Source organism: Semicossyphus pulcher, unplaced genomic scaffold (assembly GCF_022749685.1).
Source record: "Semicossyphus pulcher isolate SPU_LCO1_2020_fin unplaced genomic scaffold, fSemPul1.0.p SCAF_13, whole genome shotgun sequence".
Lineage (NCBI taxonomy): Eukaryota > Metazoa > Chordata > Actinopteri > Labriformes > Labridae > Semicossyphus > Semicossyphus pulcher.
In genome coordinates, this window is record NW_027211637.1 from 28,432,082 (window position 1) to 28,451,157 (window position 19,076).

At 43.8% G+C, this 19,076-nt stretch overlaps 1 protein-coding gene across 3 annotated transcripts in view; it reads left to right on the plus strand.

Moving 5' to 3' along the window:
* The window catches only part of src (v-src avian sarcoma (Schmidt-Ruppin A-2) viral oncogene homolog), a 39,588-nt gene that overhangs the window by 17,104 nt on the left and 3,408 nt on the right, over positions 1 to 19,076 (plus strand). The window contains exons 2-9 of one of the 3 annotated variants that reach the window (XM_069659462.1): positions 7,300 to 7,561; positions 7,927 to 8,026; positions 10,420 to 10,437; positions 11,908 to 12,006; positions 13,257 to 13,360; positions 17,003 to 17,152; positions 17,237 to 17,392; positions 18,474 to 18,653. In XM_069659462.1, the coding sequence (XP_069515563.1) occupies positions 7,309 to 7,561; positions 7,927 to 8,026; positions 10,420 to 10,437; positions 11,908 to 12,006; positions 13,257 to 13,360; positions 17,003 to 17,152; positions 17,237 to 17,392; positions 18,474 to 18,653 (1,060 nt within the window). In that variant the 5' untranslated portion in view covers positions 7,300 to 7,308. Of the gene's footprint in view, positions 1 to 7,299; positions 7,562 to 7,926; positions 8,027 to 10,419; positions 10,438 to 11,907; positions 12,007 to 13,256; positions 13,361 to 17,002; positions 17,393 to 18,473; positions 18,654 to 19,076 lie in introns of all 3 variants that reach the window. The other 2 variants (XM_069659463.1, XM_069659461.1) reach the window with 2 other exon arrangements.

The window sequence follows — 19,076 nt, forward strand, 5'->3', positions numbered from 1 at the left end:
TACACCAGCTAGCCGATAGCTTGCTTAGCTAGCTGTTTAGCATGGGAGCTAATGGTCAGAATCTGCTTCATGCCAAGTTCTAACAAGACATTTGTATCAGTGGATTCTGAGGTTTCACAGCTTCTGAATGGGGACTGTTCTGTGATGTTAAGACTCTATCTGACATATTTTTGTCAAAAACTAAGTTCTCAAGTTACTTAAGAAGCCAGGCAGAGTCATTATTTTCCTGTTGTTCTCATATAGCTTCATGTGGCGTCACAAATCAATACAGAGATCTTTTAATTGAGTTTCTCTCCCTCAGTGATCCATCATCAGAGGTGATCAGCGCTCCATAAAGGGACTGTTATTAAGCAGGAACACTTGTTATTCCTACAGTGTGACAGTGCTAAAACAACAGTTTCATTGTTGTAATTACAGCGGTACAGCAGAAGCTTAAATGTGACCTTTAACCTGTTTCGCCTGAGGCTTTAGAGACTCTGCTCTTTTGGTTCAGGAAGATTGTTGGAACACGCCCAACCCATGTGTCAGAGCGGCAGATCGACAGCAGCTGGCTGTGTGAGGTAGAAGTGAGGGGTCTACTGTAGCTGTCATCACAACATACAAGTCCTGACCTGCCACGACACATAGTTTCAGCCTCCTTCAACCCTACTTTGAGTTTGCCTCGGCTTCGTAGCGTGAAATCTGAAGCTGGCTTGGTTAATGTTTACGATTTTTGGATCCCTCCCAAACAGAAGAAAGGTACGTTTTTAAGCTTAGTAGACTTTGTTAAAAAGCTTTTATTATTAGAGGGTAAATGGCCCGGTGTCATGCTCCTGCCCTGCAAAGACTCCCATCAGTGAAAGCTGTTAACTGGATGAATGAAACCACCTCCTTTTTATATTATATCAATGAGAGGACACCATTCAAAACTCGTTCAATTGTTCCCTTTTAAATGAAATGAAAGAGAAAGCAGAATGCAGCATCCTGTGAGGGGAAAACAGCCCCTGCAGCGATATTAAAAGACTATTCCCATTTACCGGGAGCCCAGGAGAATTGAGGGATTTGGAATTTATTGTCAGATCTTATGCATAATTAAGCAAATCCCCCACCCAGCCGACCACACCCCCCTCCACTTGCCGGAGGGATTTTCATGCTGCTCTGCCTCTCAGACGATGCTTGTTACTGTACTTCAGCTCTATTAGGCCACAATCAGGCTCTGGTTACTATCAAACGCTATCATACACGCGGACGTGAATGCTGCAAAGCATGACTGTTGATTGTTTGGTTCATGGCTCCTTTCATGTTCACATGTCCTGCTGGCTGTTTGAGCCGAGACACTCTCGGATCTGGCAGCCCGGCAGCCACAGGCCACGTCTGCGTCGTGTTTATGCCGCCTGCTGTGAGCCGACAAAAGATCGCTTTGTTGGAAGGAGAGCTTGAAGAAAGGCCCGAGACCCTGTTGATGCTCTGTTTAGTGTTTACTTGGTTCTGTCTTCTCTTAGCGGGAGTCTTTGTCGCAGTCTGGGTCAGAGTGTTAGGACATTTTTGGACAAAGGAACCAAATTCTATTCAGCCTTGAGATACAGGCGTCATTTTCCCTGAAAGCCCAGAAAGAGAGATTATTCAGGGTTTGGTCAAAGTACACTGAGACGATAAACCTGTGGACTTTAGTAGAATAAAAAAATAGAATATAATGAGATTTTTTTTATTAATTTCGTGCATTTGTTTCTTTATTCAGTTTTCCTTTTTTGACACAACTCTCTGGCTTTAATTAATGACAAATGAACATGAGATGCATTCGCCTTTGATGCTAGATCATTATCAAAGATAACTGGAAGATCCAGGCTGCACAACGGATGTCAAACATAATGAAACTTTGATTTTAAATTGTTTTCATTATCACTTAATCAGTAAAGCCGCTTTCCCACGGGTCAAAAAACACCTGGCTTTTTTGTTTAGTGGGAAAGGTTACAATCGGCATTCAGGTAATTATCGCCTCGGCTCCGATCGACATTGATGAGAACACAAACCGTGTCGACACGCTAATCTCCGCCCCCTTTCCAGTGCGATGCTATGCTCCATCTGTAACTTCTGTGACTCCTCGTCATCTCAGCTACAAATTCCCGTCTCCATCTGAGCAGCGCTCGAACATCGTTCCAAATGTGTCACCACCGAGTTTGATAAACAGACTGAATGAGTGATAGATACAATAAAGACCTAACCACCGTAACATCTTCACTGTTTACTAACCCTGTGTCGGGCGTGTTTGTGACGTCAGACGGTGACGCATCAGAAAAGAGATCTGCAGGAGGATACTTCACTGGCAATGGGAAAAGACACAACGGGCATTTATAAGCGGGTCTTCCCGGGTCTGAAAAACCTTAAACCTCTAAATTTAGGGGGGAAAGGGGTAAAAGTGACAGCTATGGGATAAAGTGGCACGTATGGGTAATAGCAGCAACAATAATAACAGCATTAAACATTATTTAACAACAGTCTGTCCTCATGATGTGTTTTTTAAGCACCATCTGAGTTATCTCATTAGTGTGGCATCTTTGAAGTGAGAGCATCATCTGCGTGAAGGCTTCTACACGTCGGACGTCTGCAGATGAGAGAGGTAGCGTCCCGCTGTGCTCTGCCTCCGCCGGCTTATTAACCCTGACACCCGCCTGCTCGGGGAGAACACGGATCACACAAAGAGCAGCTCCCTGAGCCACCCGTCATCTTTGTGTCTGCGCGTCTGTGTCGACCCGCACGCGCTGCCTCACGCGCCGGGATGGAAACCCTTTGCATGCAGACATGCCCGGGGGTTACGTATTGACTGTCCACCCCCTCATTGACCCCTCTTCACTTCCTCTTCCTCCTCCCCCACTTTGCCCATTCATAATGCCAACCTAAAATGCACCCCCCATGTTATGCCCCCTCCCCTTCCTCGATCCGCTCTCTTTCTCCCTCGTTCTGCTTTCTGTCTGTTTTCATATTTATTTCTGAGCTGCTACACTGCACCTCTGGATGTGCGCGCATGTGCATATAGACATACTCTACATCCTGGTTCAATTTCTTTTTAAAAGAGTTCAATTTGATAAACATTCAGTGTGAAGGGCCTAATATTTACATTTCCTAAGTCAGACCTGTACAGCGAGGAATTTAAGTATGTTAATGCACCTTTCAATCCTAGAAGAGAAGCCAAACACAAAGCTGTGTTTAATGTATTTTTATTCAGGTTGTCCCTCCAGTTCCCGTCTGCTTTCTGCCTGGGTAGAAACTCCTTAATAAAATACGTATTTCTGTGATTAACAACAGGCATAACTTAAAGTTGTAATATCGACGATTTCAGTTTCGTCCTCTTTGGCGCCACCTATGGTTATAAACGGTAATTGCGGGAGCACACGTCCCAGATATCCAGACAGTGTTGCATGTGTGACGTCCACGGTTGGCTCCGGTTGTAACTCTTGATTTTCCTGGCTGACGGTCGCTTTCCTTTTCAGACTGTTTGCTTCATCTGAGCGTCGAGTTTGTTTCTATTTCTTTGGATTTTCACTTCTTGTTGAAGTTGTATCTGTAGTCATCCATCTTTTCTTTGTTTGTTCAGCCATAGTAGATTACTGTTTACTCGCAACACTTGCAGAGACCAGAAAAGCAGCCGCTTAGCTCCGCCTACCCTCTCTGGCAGACCAACCACTGCTGGCTGATGGAAAACGTGTCACTAACTGGGCGCCGCTTGTGATTTTTTCGCCACAGACACCCAGTCTGTAATACTGCAAATGTAAAGGCTTTCATCAGTGGGCCATAGGCTCAATCACCATTGTGTTACCTCATTCGACGATAGAGACTTCAGAATTCAGTTTTTATTTATATAGCTCTAAATCACAATAACAGTTATCTCCCTGCACTCTACACAAAGAGCAGGTCTAAAGCGTTCTCTTTGTAATATTTAGAATACATTTAATCCACCACAAGCGAGCACGTGGCAGCAACATCAGTAACAGGTATGATGATGACAGAGACTAATAATAGCCCTGCCAATAATCAAACAACAAACTGATGAATGTTCTGACCTTAGCTCTGTCTGACTGCATCATCAGCGTCAGAGGGAACATTTTATAGTTTTCCCTTCTTTTGCACGTTAAGGCAGCCGTGAAGAAGCACCCGAAACGACTGACAAATCAGTGACGGCTTCACTAGTTTCCCTTCCGTGATCAGCAAACTGCGCTCCTCTTTGTGCCTCACATTTTCCACCATATGTCACTGCATCACTCTGACTGCGAGCGTGCCCGCTGGCCCGTGTACCGCAGCTCGCCCCTTGTTTAGGATTAGACTCATCGCTTGTGAATGGCAGTGCGTCGCCTGACTCCGACGTTGGATCCAACAGATGCTCGGCTTCCTAAATAGCAACAGTCCGGCCGGGCGTGTGAGCAGGAGGCGGAGCGGCACCGACACTTCCCGCGTGCACTCTGACCCTCATCTGCTCATTAGAAGGGCTCCCAAGCCGCCCCACCGTCGTGTTTTAGTGTCTAAATTAGCATTTCCTAGCGGGCCCCCTGTGGCTATATCAGGCCATGATAGCACGGGTTTGAGCCCCTAAATTGTCCTTGGCTTAGTGTAATGATTTCCCCACACTAAGCTGTTATTAGAGCTACCTCATGAGGCTGAGTAGGCGGGGAGGTTCCACTAATGAAGACACGCAGAGAGAAGCTACAACAATCCAATACTGACCTCTTGACCTTTGACCTGTGTCATTAGGGCTTGTTAGAGTATCACAAATTTTCTCCATTACTGAAAACTCTCTGATGTCCAGCGCTGGCTCCATCCACAGCCTCTTCACTGATTCTGTTAATCAGCTAAGTGAAAAATCTAAAAGCTCTTTTTAACTAATGTGCTGTTAAGTGTCCATGTGGAGAACATTAATGGATCAGCAGCCGCAAAGATGAGTTACAACCAATCATTCATCATCAATTCATCTGTTTTATATAATATTGTAGCGGTGCCGGGTAGCTAGATGAATGTGGAAGAACGAGGACAAACAGGTTGGCTCACTGCTTTTCTCGCTCGCTCAACATGCGTCTTATATCTCCAGCATAACTCTACTTCTCAGCCTATTACCCACTACGCTGGACACCTCCCTTAATAAACAACAGCAACATAAACAGTACCTTGGTGTTGTCGTTGCATGCTCAATCGGTTTGGGGTGTGCAGCTAATAAATGTAAATGTTTTATCACTCCATGGTTGAATCTGTCCTGACCTTTGAACCTCTCCTGGTTTGGCAGCCTCTCATTAGGAGATAAAAAGAGGTTAGGACACATTGTTAAAGTTACCAGTAAAATCATTGGTGTTACACTACCTGATCTGCCTACAACCTTTTGCAGGAGGGTAAACTCTAAGGCTCAGGACATCATACAGTGTCCTGATCATCCTCTCCATGCCGAATTTGAGCCGTGAGTTTTATGTTTTTTACCTGCCTGCAAAGCAGATTTCCCTCAGGGGACAATAAAGTTAAAGTTAAAGTTGAAAGTTGAAAGTTGAAAGTAAGTTATACCTAGCGTTACACTATAGCCGCTTTCCCTCTGGTCAAAAAACACCCACACACACCTGGCTTTTTTGCCATTTTTTCAACATTCAGACTCGGATCAAACGACTCTGCAGTAGACCCGGGTAATTATTGCCTCGGCTCCGATCGGCGTTGATGGGAACACAAAACCCAGGTCGACACGCTAATCTCTGCCTCCTCTCTGGCGCTCAAACATCGTTCCAAATTTCTCTGCGCCAAGTTTAATAAATTGGCTGAATGATTAATAGATCCAATAAAGACCTAACCACCGTAACATCTTCACTGGCCTCCATGCTGCTCATGAAACTTCTTTGTGCGTGGTGTCAGACGGTGACGCAGCAGAAAAGAGAATATACTCCACTGGCAATGGGAACAGACACGATCTGCATTTATTAGCGGGTCTTCGCGGGTCAGAAAAACCTGCGTCAATGCGTTAACTTCAGTGGGAAAGGGGTATATGTTTTTTAAGCTAGCAACTTTTCTGTTTTAGTTCACTCTCACGTCTCACTTTAGCCTTTTGTCTTATCACAGAGGGCAGACAAGCTCGGATAAACCCCATGTTCCCTACCTGACGAGCACCAAACGTCACACTGATTAGGGCTTCCAATACTATTTAGTGTGTCAGAACAGGATTTAGTTTGTCCCAATGCATGCCAGGATGTTCTTCTCTAGCCGGATGCATTTTGCAGTATGTAAGCGAGCATGCTTTTTGGGCTAATCTGACCCAAAATCCTTGGCATAGGAGAAGATCCATCACAACCACTGAGCTGCCAGCAAACAGCCTTTTCTATCTCCTGTGCAACCATTTTTTTTTTAAATGTTGCGCTGCATACTGCGACAGATGTATGAGCATGATGATCAAAGTTCAAGCTAAAATCTGATGCTTAAGAAGTGTGTCCTAACTGATGCAAAGTACGTACTTTAAAGGGCAGCTGCAGGTCGTAACCTTCTATGATAAATAAAAAAAGGATGCAGTTTAGAACAAGGGGGAAGCTGTCAACTATAGCAGGCGAACACAGTGAAGCACTCAGCAGATAAAGAAGCTTTAATAAGATTTAATTGGTCGGTGATTAACCAAATTTATAATCAAATATCTGATTCGTCGTTTGCAGAATCATCAGCATGGAGTCTTGTGATTATGTTAGCTTGCCAGTGTTAGCAGTACTGTGCCTCCTGGTGTTGCTGCAAATGACTCAGTTATTTACTATATGTCTAATTGTTGGCCTTTAATTTTAAATGAATAAATTAAGCAGTGCGACAAAGAGAGACGGCCTTTTGCTTTTTAGGTCTAAAGCTAAGTCACCACAAAATAACTCCATAGAATGCTGCAGCATGTCTCTGTTTGTGCATCTGTGGCCGACACACGTGCATGCAGGCATGTGCGACATGTCTGTGTGTGTGTGTGTGTGTGTGTGTGTGTGTGTGTGTGCTGCTGGTGGCAGTGGGATAAAGTGGATCCCATTCCTGTGTAGAATCCGAGGAGTGGCAGCTGCTCCAGCGTCCGTGGGGAAGTTTTGGTTCATGTGGTCAACATGACACTGCGTCTCAGCGGGTTTAGAGCTGTGGTCTCTGCTCGTCTCCGGTTTCAGCATCTGGTCTCGCAGCAGTCAGAGGAATTCTTCCACAGATTTGATTCTAAGAAAATGACATAAGCGAGCGAGTCTATTTGATGCAAAATATTATGCAATTCATCTTTTACAGAGCCTCAAAACGTAATCTCAATTCTGTCCTAATCTGTTGTCTGATCGTGGTTATTCCTCTGCGTTACAGGCGTCGGCCATGGGGGGATCCAAGAGCAAACCCAAGGATGTAGGCCAGCGAACCCGCAGCCTGGATGGAAACCTCAGCTCTGGGGGAGGGGCGGGCGGACACCACCTCAACTCCAATCAACAGTCCTTAACGCCCAACCGCAGCCCGACTGTGGACGCTGGTCTGGGTGGAAATCAGTCTGTGAGCAATAAGGCAGAGCTGGCCCTGTTTGGAGGCGTGGACAATAACAGTGTCACCTCTCCTAACAGCATCACACGAGCAGGTGAGAACGTCGGCACAAAGACGGAGATGTAGTGCTTTGTTGTGTGCGTCGTTTTAATCGTACGCCATAAGCTTGTTTTTTATATAAAGCAACAATTAATTGATTAATTGATCAAAAGAAAATTAGTCAGCGATGTCATTGCCAAACATTCAATAGTTCATGCTTCTTAAAAGCAAGTAAAATAAGTAAACGTAAATAAAAAGTATTTTGGTCTGACAAAAGAAGCACTTAAAGATGTCGCCCATGGACACATGGCAACAATCTGACATTTAAAGACGATTAATCTGAAGTACACAGTAAATGGCAGATTCATATTTAATGAAAATAAAAGTTGTAGCTTGAAGCCGATCTTTCTCTCCTCACAGGAGGCGTGACGACCTTCGTGGCGTTGTACGACTATGAGTCTAGAACGGCCTCAGATCTGTCCTTCAGGAAGGGTGAACGCCTTCAGATCGTCAACAACACGTAAGGACAACACAGACAATCTAGTTCTGTCTCCTCTTGTGCACATGTGCAGTAATTATTACATTTTTTAAGATACCTTAAAATTAAAAATAGAAAGGAAAAAATACTAACTGTTATCATACCTACCCTTTAAAGTGTACTTACAGGTAACCACTGAAAATTTCTACGGAAGCCCAAAGCAGACATGCATTCATACATTTTTTTTACTCCGTTTTCCCACGATAACGTGGTAATTTCCAGTTGTTTTCTCGACTTATTTATCTCGTTTTCTCGTGATTTTCTGGCGATCTAGAAAACAGAACAACGGGCTGGTCCCTGTGATATTACAGAGCAGGACATGCCATGCTGCCATCGCCCACACTAATGAGTTAAGTTAAGCCTGTTCCCTGGGGATACGAGTCATGATCCTCTGACGTTATGGTAGTGCAGCGTTGTTACCTCGAGATAACGAGATAAATAAGTCAAGATCTTGAGAAACCAGAAATAACTCGGTGTATAAATAACTAAATGTATGGATGCATGTCCACTTAGGGCTTCCGTAAGTCTCAAACATGTCATACATAAAACACAAGAGCAGAGGCCGGTTTCACAAAGATGTTTTAGACTGGTCTATAGTGTTAGGCCAGTCGTAATATTGCTGATACATTAGTCTAATGCAAATTAGACCGTTTGACAAAATTAAAGACTGACTAATTTTTAGCCCAAAAAATTAGACACCTTACTCCCAGTCTAACTCAGCTCTAAAACCCACCCATCCGTGACACCTGCTGACCAGTAGTAAAATGCCCCTATAACCTCCAATAGGCATTTCCTGCTGCGGTTAACTGACTTGAGCAGATAGATGCAGTTACGTGGTCGGAATTTTTTTTTTGTTTTAAAAAAAGTCTTACCCAGAATTCATTGCATCATAGTCCTGCTTAAAGTCTAAGTGAAATGAAAAATGCCATTTTAATCCTTTTAGATCACATCCCCGGTAATGTTGTGCATTTATTTGACAATATAGGCCCAAAAAAATTACAGAAATTCATTTCTACGTATTCTTATATCAAAATTCTTCCTGTAAAAAACAAATATCCCGTGTGCTTACGTAAGCTAGAACCAACCAATTTCAACCAATCAATCTGCAACATTTAGCCGCGGAGCACTAAGAACGCTCGGTCAGTTAGCTAGCTACTGCGCTGTGGAGAACGTCTGTCTACGCCCACTTCTCAACGATCAAATCAAATCCCTCTAATGATATGTCCCGCCTGCACGTCCTGTTTCATTCGGAAATACGTCACGATACGGAAGCTAGATACTCTCGAAATGCCGTTTCAGCTCGACTTTAAGCTCGTCAAGAACTAAACTGCTGCGTGAAACGGATGAATTTAGTCGCTATCTGAAGTCTGAGTGTTGGTTATATCTAGCCAGTCGAAGTCTGTCTTTGTGAAACCGGCCCCAGGCAGAAAGAGAAGTCTCAAACGTTCATACCTCTGTTCTGTTTGTTTATCAGGTTATTAATTCTTTGACAGACACATCTCCTCTTTGCATTTTCCTGTTACGCTGTGAACGATGACGAATACCTGCAGATTATCCGTCTGAGTTTTTGCTTCATCTGCTTTGCACCCTGAAATGCATGTCACCTGTCGCCTCTCTGAAACCTCCTGTAACCCTGCAGACGTGCTTCCCTCAGCAGAGCTTCAGTTTTCTGTTTCCAAAGACACATTTTATGCTTCATTCACAAAAGACTGAAAACATTCTGCTGCTTAATCATCCTCAGGAGAGACTGAATGTGTTGCTAACTCCAGTACCCAGTACAAATCTAACCTGTTTAACGTTGGAGGGGGTCATGCTTGTTTTTTAACATAGGGGCTTGCTCTATGAATCAATAGAGGTGCAGTGAACCATATACTGTAGCGCTGCACCCCCGGTGCTGCCTGCTCACTAACAAACTGCTGACCTAGAAGGCAGGAGCTGAGGACAATAGTGGATTATCGCTGCATCTGGCCCCCTAAGCCAAAGACCTGCATCATTATTGGGTCAAGTACAGCGAGAATCCATTAACCACCTCGAAGATTATCACCGCGTATTCGCAGTCAAATAAGGTGTCAGTCAGGCTGCTCTCAGCTCGCTGATAGGTCCAGTTAGATTATACGGACATGCACAACGACCTGCTTCTGTTGTAGTTATGATGCATGTTTATGCCTCCTTTATCTCTAAATTATGCACTGATGGAAGTATTTTAGAGTCCTAGCTTTGGCGTATTCCCTGTATCAGTTGGTTTAAGAGTCTGTTTTGTGCACTCTGCTGTTCTTCTGCTGCTTATAACTCTGTATTTCTTTAACCCCTCTCTTTCCCTTTTATCTCTCTTTTCCATTTCTCCATCACAAACCATCACGTTTTTGTTTTTATAGGAGGAAGGTGAACTGCAGGTTTGTGAAGCCTCTCTTGAATTGTATTTGTCTGTGTGTTTGTATCACCTGAAGCATACACGTCTGCACTGTAAATCCACTCCACTAGAAAGTCGCATCACTCTGCTCATCCTGCCCCTTAAACACTGAGTGCAGTAGTGAGGGGAAACTGGTGTGAAGTCTTGCAGCACTACAATCAGTTCAGGCCAACTGGAAGCAATTAGTGTAAACAAACTATAATTTAACATCAGATTCTCAGAGTGAGTGTCGTGCTGCAAAGCTACAGTGGTTCACTCCCTGGTTAAGTGTAGCGTACAAGCACCATCCCTCCCAGAGCGGCGTACTACGAAGCAAGTGTGACATATCCAGGATTTCTTTGCGTCAGCTGCCTCCACAAAAACCTGAAGCCACAGCCGGAGATAACCGGCATCACAGAGTAGTAACCAGGATTTCTTCTGAAGGTTCCCATGCAAATAAAGGGAGGTTTAATGCGTCATGTGACCAGCTTTCTTATTGCAGGATGTAATAATTCCAGCAAAAAAACACTGTTGCTGCAGAAAAGGCGAGAGAGAAGTGCACACCGTAGAGCTCTTAAACTTTATCCATCCATCCATTATCTATACTATCCTCTTCAGGGTTGTGGTGGGGGCTGGACCCTATCCCAGCTGTCATTGGGTACAACCTGGACTGATCACCAGTCAATCACAGGGCTGACACACAGAGACAGACAACCTTTCACACCTTTCATACCAATGAACCTAACGAGCATGTCTTTGGGAGGAAGCTGGAGTACCCGGAGGGAACCCACGCACGCACAGGGAGAACATGCAAACTCCACACAGAAAGGCCCCACATGTCCGAGCCGGGAACCTTCTAGCTGTGAGGCAACAGCACTGACCACTGCACCGCCGTGCAGCCCCTAAACTTAATGATTATATATTCAATAACCGCTTAGAAGTGCTTGGTCAGGTACAGTCTCATGAAGGATATGTTAATTTTTGGTTAATCTGTGGTGCAATTACTAAAAGAGAAGTTCTTTACAGCGGATATAAATCTGAAACTCTGATGATAACCTCCGATGGATTATGTGTGCTGCCTAAGTTACCTTTGCGATCTAAAAGAGAGCCAGGTTTGTGACGCTGAAAACAACATACCTCGCTTCCCCATTGATCTTGCTTCGTAGTACACCCCTATATCATCATACCCACATGAACGCATGTTTGTTTAAAATCTCACCTCCACATAGTCTTTACTTTAGCAGTAGAGATACCTGGGCTTCATTTATCAAGTGTCTCCAGAAGCTGAAAACCTGCAGGATCTGCGTAAAGTTCAAGTGAAGATAAAGCAAAAAGTTCAGCGTGGATTTCATTACTCTCTGAGACACTTGATAAAGAGCGGCCCCTTAAAGTCACACACACACACACTGTTGTTTGTGCTTTGGATGTGTGATGAGCCACGCTGAAGCTGTGTGTTGTCATTTCATCTGTGCAGAGAGGGGGACTGGTGGCTGGCGCGCTCCCTGACCACCGGCGAGAGCGGTTACATCCCCAGCAATTACGTGGCTCCATCCGACTCCATCCAGGCAGAAGAGTAAACCCCTTTTTTTATTTCTTCTTCTCTCTTGTTTCTTTCTTTATCGAGCAAATGAAAGAATGAACTCACACATTGTTAAGAGTATCTTTGAATTTTAGACAAAAAATGAGCACTTAAAGGACCGTTATGATGTGTACTGAAACAACCACAGACTGTATATAAGAAGTGAACCGTCTTTTTGAAGCTAAATGTTTGGCATTTTGGTCGTCGCCATGTTGGTGTTATAAGTGACCATATTTGGAAGAGAGGGTGGGGCTGCAGAGACACGCCTACACCTCTCTCCTGACAGGTCGCTGCCGTAAAGCATCCCCTGTTTTATTGTTATATACCATAATTAACAGAATGAACATCATGTTAAATTAAAGAAGGATGAAAACAAGAGACTACAAACTCATTAATACAATTTTTGCTGAGGTAAAAGAAGCCACAAATGGCTCATTTTCTCATCGACTTCAATGCTGTCAGACTTTTGTGCTAACAAGGAAGTCACCCCCTGCTGGCCATTTGAAAAAAAATGCAGGTTAAAAGCACCTATGCATTGGTTTCACTCTTCTGAACTTCTTTTATGCAGTTTGTGGAAGCTGCAGCCAGCAGCCAGTTAGCTTAGCGTAGCTTAGAGGCTGTAGACAGGGGGAAACTGTTAGCCTTGCCTCTTTAAAGTAGCAGAATCCTTACACATACATTTCTAAATGCTCATTTATTAACATGCAATATCTTAGTCATGGTTTCATAACCTCTCATAGGCAGATATGTTTGGACAGAGCCAGGCTAGCTGCTTCCAGTCTTTCTGCTAGGCTAAGCTAAACAGCTGCTAGCTATAGCATCATGAGAGCTGTTTCTCTCCTAAGTCTCAGCAAGATAGAAAGTCTGTGAAAATGTTGCTTTAAATGACTACATGTACTCTTTTGTGCTTTAAAGACTCGCACTGCTAATCTTAACATGCTAACCTGCTTGCTAACACATATAAGCTTCAATTACTAACCTTCTATAACACCTCCATTTCTCACTTTGCTTCCTGCTCCTCCAGTCATGTCAGACTGACTCTAGAGTCCAGGTAAGTTGCACTGTAGCATGAGTACGCACTTCATCTGGAATGCAAAGACAATACAAAGACTTACAGTCTCTGAAACACGAGCAACAACTCACCCCTGCTTCGTCACTCCTTCTCTTCCGCCCACACATCATCTTCCTCCCCTCACCAACCTGCTCCCGTCTGTCCCGGGTCTCTTCTCTCTCGTCCTCATCAGGTGGTACTTTGGCAAGATCACTCGCCGCGACTCAGAGAGGCTGCTGCTCAGTTTGGAGAACAGGAGGGGGACTTTCCTGGTGCGAGAGAGCGAGACTACCAAAGGTAAGTTACCTGAGCATTAACTCTTTACACCAAAAAGTTAGGTATCAAACAGCATAACATCTCGAGTCCAGACCAAAGTGTGTTCTTAAAATGTGCTCTGCAAAATCCAAAAAAATCTGCTGCATGTGCTCGAAAACAAGGATGCATGTCATAATAGGCACATCAGTCTTATCAGCCTATAAAGACCTTATAAATAAATATTAGCATCAGCCCCCTAAAAAATTTAACTTGTGTAATAGTTGCATTTAGCCTCGGCTTTCGCTGTCAGGGTTATCATAGGGAGAGCATCATCCAGGCCTGATAGAGAAAGATGCAAATGTTAACATAATACAAATAAAAATATAAAATGTTCATTACTACGGTTTGTTTTTCATGTAAAACTAGTTGAAGTCGTTTTCTTATTTTGCCCAGTGTGTAGCTCCGTCCCAATTCAGGGGCTGCATCCTTCGAAGGACGCAGTCTAGGGAGGATGCTTCATTCGTAGCCTGTGTAGACGCTAAGGCCAAACTGAAATGAGACAGTCTGGTCTACGGAGGATTTCCTGTTTGCGTCACCAAACGCTGCTCCTGTCGCCTAGCAACAGCTAGCTAGCGGGCTAATTAGCTATGATACATCAAACATCACATAACCTAACCTGTTATTTTAAAGATAATTTGTTTTAAGGCCCCTTTTGTATCTCAGCTATTCGACTGAGTTAAAACCAAAAACGTTTACATTTAAAGTGTATTCCTCGGTCGATTCAGAGTCCGCCATCTTGTTAGAATTGCCTTGCAATGGATCTCGGGATATGTTGGGCCAATAAGGATGCACCTGATGGATCCTTCATGGTCCGGGAAAAGGAGGTTGCATTTGTCGCATCTGAAGGAGCCTTTGACACGCCGCTCTGAAGCAATCGGCCTTCAAATACGTCCTGTAAAGCAGTGGGTCTCAGCTGGTCTCGTCTCAGGAGCCACCACCACCTTGCGACCCAAATTTCTGAACATTTTCAACCGCACAAATTTATTTAATGAATGCAGATTGGACCAAAACACAACGGTGTAATAGTTGACCAAAATGACCAGCAGGTGGCAGTGCATAAGAGGGAAATATTCCCTCTACAATTCACTCAATTAGCCGCTTTTTTTCAACAGAATAAACTCAGAAAGTGCAGCGTAAAAATGCAGCTACTGTCAAGAAAGTAAATGTAAGTGTAGCTGGGATCAGTGCAAACATGGAGTGTGAATAAACTTCACTGCCACAGCACGCACATCTTAGGAGGCCCATTACCTTCCAAATAAAGCACAGCATAGACTTTTTTCTTTTCCAAGCACACATCCACGACCCCACTGAAAACAGCTCCGTGACCCACTTTTTGGGTCCCGACCCACCAGTTGAGAACCACGGCTTTAAAGGATGCAGCCCCTGAATTGGGACACAGCTTGTGTCTACATTTTAAAAGCGTTTTTTCCACCACAGGAGAGACTTTATGTCCTCTGGAATGAGGTGAATAAACAATATGTGCATGTATCGACTTCAGGGCAAAATGGGTCGATAGATATCAGCCATTCTGAAAAATATCCTATGTAGGTCAGATTCCACAAGAGAAGACAAACTTCACTTGACTTGCGATGGAAAATAAATGTTTAATAATAATTACTATTTTCCAAAAGTACTGATGAAACTCGCATTTAGCTTTGCACCTGTAGCAACAACAATCAGCTGACTTATTAAACAGTAAAACTCTGCTGAAAGGAGTGTTGTGACTTTTGGCATCCTTGAACAGCCCAGAGGTTTCTCGAGGTGAAAATGTAAAGTGTGGTTATTATTTTTTAACACATTCTCTGGGAGGTAAAGTTTGTAAAAGAGGGAACTGTTAGGTCCTGGGGAGGTAGACCTAATTATTCACTCTGTGCTATTGATCAACAAGCCTGCACTGCAACTTTATATTTCCACCACTGATTATTTGGGTTTTATTGCTGTGCTTCTGTTTTCGTTGGCTTCTTGAATCTTGGAGCTTCAGATCTCTACATGAAGCCCAGTTTGAATCCTGTGACATTTCTTAGTCAAATGCACAAAGAAGAAAGTGAATTATCCTGAGCAGTCAGACATGACACCCCGCTGCTTACTGAGCGCCCTGCCGCGCCGCATCGGCCGCTGTGCGTCGTGGGCACAGAGGAGAAGCGAATCAGGCAGATGGGAAAAGGTTGGATGTGGCGCCTGTGGGACTCTGGAGTCTGGAGATAGTTGTGATAGTCAGCTGCTCGGAGACTGCTGCAGCAGCTCAGCCGTCCCCACGGGTTCAGCTGGCTCTGTGTGTGTGTGTGTGTGTGTGTGTGTGTGTGTGATTTGTGAACACATGTACAGCGCAGGACTCACGTTGTTTCCTGTGATGGGATATGTATGCAGCTCTGGCTGGAATAAGAAAAAGGGGACAAGGTAGAGAGGGAGGGAGGGAGGGAAAGTGAGGAGATGAGTGAGCAGGAGAAGAGGAGAGGTACCGGGTGGGTGAGCCCGACAGAATTAGGTCAGCGTGGAGCTGAGGACTCTACAACCACGGGCCATATCAGTTCAAACATTCAGAGGAGGGGGAGGCATCGCCTTGGGCCTCTCTGTGATTCATGGAGTGTTTAAAGCTGGCTGACGCTGCCCTCTGGTGGTGAAGGGAGTGTACTGTCAGCTAAAATCTGAGTTTTGATTGTTTTTTTTATCCACGCAAACGATGCACACTACTCTACTCAAATAAAACTAAAGGAGCAGATATTATTTAAAAGATTTATATTAACAAAAATACATGGAGAAAATAACAATCACAATCTTTACAGAAAGCATCAAAACCTCGACTTTTCTGGAGAATATTTTTAATTTCTACATTTTAGTGATTTTCTGATGAAGACACGTGTTTTTTTTCCAGGATTTTCTGAAAAAAAGGGATGAATGAAACTTGTGGGAATTTCTTTGGTGCAGAAATTCTAAGAATTCTAAATTGGTCGCTCCCACACGTTTAGCTTTGTCGCTCACTCCATGAATGCACAATCCTTACAAGTTGTACCTCGTTGGAAAGGTGACTAATCAGGCTTTCCATCGGTCTAAAAGACAGCACCAACCGGAATTATTAAAAGGGAGAAATTATGGACTGAAAAAACATTTCCAAACTTTTTTTGAGTAATTTATACTAAAATACTACTCAGAGTTCATTTTTCTCTGATAAAGAGTGGTTCTACCATCTCAGCGACCTTTCCATTTGATTCCTTGTGTCAAAATTATCAGAAAAAGTGTGTTCATTTGTCTTTGTATGATGTCTGGTTTAGGACTTGTGAAAATTGGCGTTTTATTGGTGTTTTCGCCATTCGTGCGGACACAAATTCAAAATGGCCACCAAAAAACCCCCATGGGACATTAGTTGACCCGGGCAACAATCAAAAATCTTAAGTAGACACCTTAAGGGTCCTTAAAAAAACATGTTTCAAAAATGTTTGTCTCTGGGACATTGGGACCCCTCCTTCCTACTGGACTAATAACATAAATAAATCATGAGAGCATCATGAGGGGAATCTGACAGTGCTACGGTAAAGGGCCTGATTCTGACTGTGAGATCAGAGCTTATTGATCAAACATTGTTGAACGTTTCTCCACATCAGCATTATCGTATGTTATTCCTTCCAGGTGCCTACTGTCTGTCTGTGTTAGACTATGACAACACCAAAGGGCTGAATGTGAAGCACTACAAGATCAGGAAGCTGGACAGCGGAGGCTTCTACATCACGTCACGCACACAGTTCAGCAACCTGCAGCAGCTCGTCAACCACTACCGCAGTGAGTTCTCTGTTTCTTGTACACGCCGTCACATTATTCCGTGGACTTCTTCCGACCTCGTTCTTCCCTTGTTGCGTCCCTCAGAGCACGCTGATGGGCTGTGTCACAGTCTGACAGACATCTGTCCCGTGCTGAAGCCTCAGACTCAGGGCTTAGCCAAGGATGCCTGGGAGATCCCGAGGGAGTCGCTCCGCCTGGACCTGAAGCTCGGACAGGGCTGCTTCGGAGAGGTCTGGATGGGTGAGTCGTGACTCGATCTATTAGTTGAGAAAACACCAAGAAGTGCTTCTGGTGGCGTTCTGTCTTTTCGTTGAGACGTTTATTGAACTCGCTCTCGTTGCTCACTTGAAGCTTGAAGGCACACTTACAGTGAAATATAAAAGACTGTGTGAAGGCCAAACTGCAGAGACATTATATATTAAAGATGATTTGTTCTCACAATCTGCACCACACTGAATCTCCTCGTCTTTTCCTCTCAGTGCTCGTGTTACTGCTGTAGCTGAAGGAAATACTGCATGTGATCGTCCTTGTCGAAGTCAATTAGCATAAAATGAAAAGGACCTAAGCTGGTATACAGCTGGCTGCTGTTTGTGAAGCTCTATTTGACTGATGTAACTGGTGGGGATGGGTCACGAATTCAGAATATTTGAATCGTAATTAAAAAATCGAAAAGCTTAAACGACTATTATCTCATCTTAAAAATATACATGTTCCATTGTTCTTACTGGCGCCTTGTCGTACTACCAGATAGTGGCTGTAGTGCATCTGAAAGCTGTTTGCTAACCGCTATTAAATAACAAAAGAAGAAGAAAGTGCCAGGTGCCGGTAAAACAGGTGTGCCGCTTTGAGATTCAGAACCGAAAAAATACAGAGACTACTGAAATTTGTTGATAAAATAATCGAAAATGAGGTCAAGTGCAAACTTTGAAAGTTGAAAGCAGAATGTTATAAGTGTACTGGTCTTCGGATCTTCGGATAATAGTCGTTTCGTTCCCACATATCGAACAGTATTTTTGCTTGGAATGCACATCCCTAGTAACAGGACATACTGTATTTATTTCATACATTGTAAGGGCCAGTGAGTACGACCATTTCTTTAGGTGTACCGCCAAACAGCATCAGATAATTGTCAGTTTATCTGCTAATATAAAAGTTGATTATTTTGCACAAAAAAACTGGGAACACTTGCTGGAATTCTCTGATGCAGGCTTCGGTCCATTTGTAGCTTTCTTCATTTGGTTTCACGTGGCTCTATGCTGCTGAAGATTAACTGTGATTATCAATACTTAAATTATTGTTATTGTTATGTTTGTTTAATCAGGAACATGGAACGGTACGACTCGAGTGGCGATAAAGACCCTGAAGCCCGGCACGATGTCCCCTGAGGCCTTCCTCCAGGAGGCTCAGGTCATGAAGAAACTGAGACACGAGAAGCTGGTTCAGCTTTACGCTGTGGTTTCAGAGGAGCCGATATACATCGTCACCGAGTACATGGGACAAGGTCAGTATCAGTTTAGCATAAATCAGATAACTGTAGCAAAGTTTGAATGGTGAATCGCTGAAAACCTACATGGCCTGCATGTTTGCAAAGTCGAGCTATGGTGCTTTTGTTTTGCTTTTTTTTGTTTGTTTGGGGGGTTTTTAGATTATTTTTTGGGCCTTTTTTCAATAGAGAAAACAGTGGATAGAGTTGGAAACACGGGAAGAGAGAATGGGGGATGACACACGGCAAAAGGCCGAGGGTGGGAGTCGAACCTGGGGCCACTGAATCAAGGACGATAGCGTCTGTACATGGGCGGAAGATTTAACCACTAAACCGACACGCCTATGATGCATTTGTAGTCTGCAAATAAAACAGAACTTTATTTTATTAGATACACTACAATTACTGTGTAGACAAACAGAAGATGTCATGCTGTGACAC